General features: G+C 45.4%; 1 protein-coding gene across 1 annotated transcript in view; it reads left to right on the top strand.

The window, feature by feature from the left end:
• The first annotated feature begins 631 nt into the window (after window positions 1–631).
• The window catches only part of LOC144470617 (uncharacterized), a 61,521-nt gene continuing 55,267 nt past the window's right edge, over window positions 632–6,885 (top strand). Inside the window, exon 1 of the mRNA XM_078181982.1 lies at window positions 632–3,733. Coding sequence (XP_078038108.1) covers window positions 632–3,733 — 3,102 coding nt within the window. The remainder of the gene's footprint in view (window positions 3,734–6,885) is intronic.

Raw genomic sequence — 6,885 nt, 5'->3', positions numbered from 1 at the left:
TTGCTCACGGGCGAACCGTATCGACGTATATACGAACAGCGCGGCACACGGTAACAAAAAGGGAAACATAGTTCCCCTCGCAATGTAGCTCGCGTCGTTCCGGAGCAAGAAAAGCGCGGGATAAAAACAATATTACAGCCAAGCTGATATTTTCCGATGTAGATTTAGGAAAGTAAACAGACTAAATCAAAGAATACAATCAAACGAATTGCATCTCCAAGTAATATAGGTAGTTCGATTAATGCTACGGAAACTCTCGTCTTAAACATATGAAACCATCATGGTAGCTATCAGCGGCGCATGGATCAGCGAGGCACAACGAAGAAATTGACTTCGCTGGGTCGGATTTTCGAAATCGCTGGAGAATTTAAATCCGTAAATCACTGTAAAGTGAAAAGGACGATCGATAAGTACGGTCGACGCGGGTCGAACGCGACACACTAATCGATGCTTACATGCATCGCGCGGACATAGCAGACCACACGAGGCGTGAAAACGCAATCCGAAGCGGCAGCGTTCGAGCAAGCATCTAGATTTCGAACGGAGAGTTGCTCGATAAGTCGTCACGGTGTGTGGATTGGGGCGAATTCTCGGCTACATCGGCGGACGACCGTCGGTGGGGGCCGCCAGTATGTCGCAGTCTGGTACAGGAGGAGCGAACGACAACCAGGAGCAGACACAGGGAGAACAAACGATGGAGAACCAGCAGACAACGTGTCAGAACGGCCGCGCCGAGCCACCTGCCGATAACGTCAAGCATGATTTGTCGAACGGCTTCGAGAACCGAACCATCGAGTACGACAGATTTCCCCAAGACAAGGCAGAGCAGAAGTCAACGGGGGGACAGATCCATGAGCAGAAGCAACAACAGAGCCAGCAGACCGGTCAATACCCGACCGTGAGGAAACAGTCGATGGTCGGCGTCCCCGAGGACAGGCATCCTCCCACTGGACAGCTTCCTCCTGCGCAGTACAATCAGGAGAAGCCGTCGATTGAAAGAACGCAACACGTTTCTCAGACGGGCACCCAGACTTTACCTGTGCAGGCGCAGCCTCAATTCATGCCTGACTACGATCAAACCCAGTACACGCAGTTGCGAAGTCAGTTCGAGGTCAGGCCGCAGATATACACGCAGCAAGCCCAGTACGCCGAGAGAGCCGGCTACGTGACTAGAGATGTCACTTACAGAGATCCTGCTCTGTACCAGGGTGGCGCTACGAATCCGGTGTTCACCGGCCAAGGTCAGTACGTGACCGTACAACACGGATCGCAGATACCTTCGCAATCGGCTAGCCCTCAGCCACCGTTCTTCTCCGGGGTCGTAGTGCCACAGCCGTCGAGCTACCAGTTCGGTACTCAGCCTCAGTATCCCTACACGCAGTATCCCCAAACAGTAATGAACGTGATTCCGTACGCAGCTCACGCAAGCATGTACCCTGGCCAGCAATTCGGCCAGCAGTCGCCAAATCCGCAACGATTCTCTCAAGAGTTGGGCCAGTACCATACCCAGCCGATCATTCAACCGATCGCTCAGAACGTCGCCCACGGGATCGCTATCGCGACGACCGATCGGCCTAACCGCGGACCGAAACCCATGGTTCCGCCGCGGGGCAACTCGAAGATCACCCACGACATTGGCCACCGGAAGTCGGCGAGCGTGGACGTGGCTGGGATGCAGAAGCCGAAGTACGACCACGCTCAGAACCCTCAGCAGGAGCAGATTCATCGCAGCGACGGCGCGATCATCGTGCAGGGTGCGCAGATGATCCAGGATGGACAAGACCGGAGATATCTGACGACTCTGAGCAAAACGCCGCGAACGAGACAGGACGGCTTGTATGTCGACGCGAACGGAGACCCGCCCGGGCGGGACAAGGTGTGCGAAGCTGCTGCAGCCGCCGACTGCAGTCTGTATGTCGGCAGGTCCGAGCACAGGAAATCCATTTCCGTGGACGTAACGTCGAGCTTCCAGCGTCGAAACGACACAATTACTTTCACGTTCCCCGGCGACACAGGCCAGGAGATATTGCTGCCGGGAAGGAAGGCCGGGACTATGGTCGATCCGAAACGAATCGAAGCCAATCAAGTGTACCCGCCTGATCAAAGGCGATTGGATACGAGCTTAAGAGTATCACCGATGGCTTTTGATGCGAGACAAGAAAATAGGAAGAGCATGGGAGCTGATAGAAAGTCCGAATGGGGTAACGTAAGCCCTAATCAAAGAGTGGCGATACCACAAGAAAACAGGCGATCCGATTACTTCGACGAGCACAGGCGCTCGCCGATGACCATCGAAGGCAAAAGGATCGAGGACGTCAGAAGGTCGCCGATGCCATTTATGCCGATTCGCGAAGCGTCCGCCGATCGCGCCAGTCAGAAGAGCCCGTCTTTTGTCAACCAAAACTTTGAGAAGACCAGGCAGGAGCTGGCGATATGGGCCGAGCAAAGGCAGCGGCAGGAGCACGAGAAGAATATTATTCAGAACCAAATGATATCTATCAGCCCGCGTTCCCGCAATCAGTCGGAGGAGAGGAGGGACCCCAGACCCTTGCACCCGATCGAAGATCGTAAGGAGACGAGAATGACGCAGTCAGCTTTCCAGCCGCTCCCGAATATTAGTCAGAGCACGATCATGGAGCAACGTCGTCACCTGCGGCACGTAAGCGCGGATTTAACGAAGCACATGGAACTGTCCAGGAAGGAGTTCGACGATCAACCCATCAGTGGTTCCGTGGCGAACCTAGGTCCTGCCGTCAGCAGTGTCTCCTCGCAGAGAGCCAGCCCGAACATATGCCATCAGTATCCTGCGCTCAGCGAAGCAAAATTGGACACCAAAACCGTGTTGACCGTGGTGACGGACTTCGGCGAGCCGACACTGAGCAAGCCGATCGATCAAGTGGATCACATAATACACAGCCACCGCAAGAGTTACAACACCTCGAGCAATCTGTTGACCCACAGCAAGAGCCAGACGGATAACCTTCAGACGCAACTCGACGCCCAGAACGAGAAACCCGAGTCGCTGCAGGCGCAACAGCAACAGCTGCAGAACCAACATCTCGATTTGATTTCCGAAAAGCTCAGCCAATTCGAGCGGCAACAGAGCGATCTACAAGCGAAGCTACACTCCCTGCAAAATCAGAATCAAATCCTGGACAAGGTGGCGCAGTTTCAGCACCAGCAAAGTGACCTGCAGGCGCGGCTGCAGAGCCTCCAAGCGCAGAATCAATTGTGTGACAAATTACAAAGGTCAACGGACTTCCAGCAGTACCCGATCGGGAACGAGATCCATGCGATTCCACCAAACACCTTGGCCAACCACCAGGAGCAATCCGATAAGACCGGCTCGACTCAAAGCCAGCACCAGTCGCACAGTCATCATCAAACCTTATTGACTGCTTCCTACTTGCAAAATTCTAATCATCAATCCTGCCAATCGTCTGTCCGTGAGAAGGTATCGCCCAGGCTTCAACACGATACAGGCGACCCGAATTCTATTCAGATACCGAACATGTCACAGATGCCATTGCCGTGTCTCCCGCAATTCGAACGCGCCGACACATCGCGCACTTCGTTCACACAGTTCCATCGGCTTCAATGTCAAATCGACGGCCACGAGAGTGTCGCGGCGCCGTCCACCGCTGCTTGTGTCAGCTTCACCGGCACATTGAAGAAGGTGCCACCCGAAAAACCGCCGAGAACCTCCCTGATCGTTCAGTCCCCAGAGTCAGAGGTAAGAATGCACAGAGTCCTCGTGTGTTTCGTACGCATATCTGTTGCATGACGTAGTAGCATGTGTTTTAAACTGACATTTATTTTTCGACCTCTTATTTTTCTGATGTTAGTCCTGCAAATTATGATTCACGCTGAGAAAATGATGTGTACGAATCGTGGAAACAATCGGACATCGGAAACCCCGTGTCGAAAAATGTTACCGATTTCGTGTCTTTTTTGGAACATAACTGTATTTCGCTATTTTGTAAATATCGTTATATATTTTTGTTTAAAAGGCTTAGACGAATAATGATACCTAATTTTCATCTTTCCAACATCAATGCTGGTCTGTAAACTGCAATTGGCACGTTTCTGTTAAAATGTTGCCTGTATGTTGTTATTTCGACCAGAGTCACTAATTACCTTAATTAGATTTTCATATCCGCCTGTGCACGCAAAACGAGGAGCATATAACTGTCACTCACATTCAAATTTGTCGCAGCATATAAATTCAATCTAAACTAATATGGCTCTTATTAATTCCCCGCTAATTACTTATATAAAGGATAGTTTATAGATGCGAAGCAACACGTAAGATCTGTAAAAAAAACTTCTCGGCTGATGGAAGCTTATTTGATTTCCATCAATAATTTCTTACAAAATAAAAAAATCGCCAGATCGTGGAAGAGAAATATGTAAGCTGATCCGTTCGTATTTTACGATGTGCTCGATAAAAAAGACCGAGAGATGGTCGGTTGAGATAGGCTACCAGATAAAGATCTCCGTTCGCAGTTCTTGCCGTGGCACCGAAGTGGAATGAACTCGTTAGGTATCAGACTCGATGTTGTCTCTGAAAACTTCGTTACTACGATCGAACCAGTGAAAGACAGCGAGTGGATTTTCTCTCCCTCCGAGCTTGTCGCTCACTTGGTCGTCCACCATGCTTCACTTTCCTATTGTATTCCACTGGTGGACAAGCTTTCGACACCCTATTACTCAACATGAAAAGCAGCGAGTAATTTGGCTGTTGACGACAACCGAGTGACAATTCCTACATTATGCTCTATCCAATTTCGGACGTCATGGATACAGTAATGAACAAAAGGTAGAACTTTTAAATGAATATGGACTTTCTAAAACTGAATAACATTTTTTTAAAATTAGGCCAGCAGACTAGAATTTTTTTCCGATATTAACACTGCTTTACCAGATAATACCGCCTACATTTTCTCTAAAAATTGCAATTAGTTAGGGTAACAAACGAAATAGAAACTCACACTTCTTAACATTACAATATACAATAGAAGATTTTTTTCAACATACGTCGTTTATAATAGTAATTTACAATAACGAATATACAGTCAGTCCCATAAATATTCGTACCCTTATTGCTTGTAAGAGAAATCTGTTGAAATCAAGGGATGCATGTAAAATTTTGCAATAAACTTTTTATTTTCAATGAACAGGTGTATAAAGTTTATTTATACCAAATTATAACAAAATTAACTAATAACAAAAATATATTGATTTTACTCCACGTAGTACGTAATAACAGTCCACTAAAGTATTCGTACCATTCTTAACAGAGTCGATTTTGTTTTGTTACATCGTTATTTCACATCAAAAATCATTTCCACAATTGACAATCGCTTGGGTGAATGCTAACAAAGTAGTCTAGTTCGAAACTTTGTCAGAATAACATCAATAATCAGAAATGAGTCGAAAGAAGTCCGAGACTATTCTAACAGAGCGTAAAATAATTTTTAAATTACACCAAGAAGGCAAAAGTTATGATGAGATAGCAAAAATAGTAGACAGAAGTAAATCGACGATTCAATTCATCATTAAACGGATAAAAACAAGTGATAGTTTGTTAAATAACAAATGTACTGGAGGACCAAAAATTTTAACAGTTCGAGAAAGAAATACTGTTATACGTGAAGTGCAAAAAAATCCCCGAATTAGCTGCTCCTAAATTAGCTACAATATGTAACGACATGTTCAATAAGAAGGTTTCTGTTGAAACTTGACGAAGAATATTGAGCAGTGAAAATTTTCCTAGTCGAACACCGATTAAGAAGCCCTTTATTAGTACAATTAACAGGACAAAGAGATAAGCATTTGCGAAAGAGTACAGAAATCAAAGTAATACCTATTGGAAGAAAGTTATTTTCTCAGATGAGTCGAAGTTTAATATTTTTGGATGCGACGGAAGAGGAAAAGTTTGGAGAAAGCCTAATACAGAACTAGAATTTAAAAATGTACAAACAACTGTAAAGCACGGCGGGGGTTCCACGATGGTATTGGGCTGTATGGCGGCATCCCGAGTAGGCAAACTTGTCTTTATCCATGGAATATTGGATAAGTTAAAGTATAAAAATATACTCGAAGAAAATCTGCACTCAAGTGCGATTAAGCTTGGTCTGGAAGATGACTAGTATTTTCAACACGACAACGACCCGAAGCATACTGCTTAGATTGTTCGTGAGTGGATACGTTACCACGTTCCCCATTTTTTACATACACCTCCTCAGAGTCCAGATACAAATCCTATAGAAAATTTATGGGCAGAAATAGATAAAAGACTACATGAGCATGAAATTGTCAATAAACAAATGCTAAAAAACAAAATTATGGAAGTTCGGAATAGTATTGAACCAAATATCGCATTAAAACTGGTAGAAAGTATGCCAAATCGATTAAACGATATAATAAGGCATAAAGGTGGACCCACTAAATACTAGAAGATTAATATAAAATAAAAAAGCTACTCTAATATGCACTTTTTGACAAAATCTACACTGGTACGAATACTTTTGTGGACTGTTATTACGTACTACGAGGAGTAAAGTCAATATATTATTCATATTAGTTAATCAATTTTGTTATAATTTGATACAAATAAACTTTATACATGTGTTCATTCCTAATAATAAGTTTATTGCAAAATCTTACATGCGTCCCTTGATTTCAACAAAATAAGCAACGAGGGTACGAATACTTATGGGACGTACTACTGTATGTGACAAGAAAGACAAACCAGTTTCCGTGCGGATATACCAGATATCATGCAACGGTAATCTCCACAAGGGAGACGGGAAGGTGTTGGATAATTAGAGTGACCACGAACGCAACTGTTACAAGGAGCTACATATTGATTGATAAATAGTA

Source organism: Augochlora pura, chromosome 1, assembly GCF_028453695.1.
Source record: "Augochlora pura isolate Apur16 chromosome 1, APUR_v2.2.1, whole genome shotgun sequence".
Taxonomy (NCBI): Eukaryota; Metazoa; Arthropoda; class Insecta; order Hymenoptera; family Halictidae; genus Augochlora; species Augochlora pura.
This window is presented reverse-complemented; position numbering and strand designations above follow the sequence as displayed.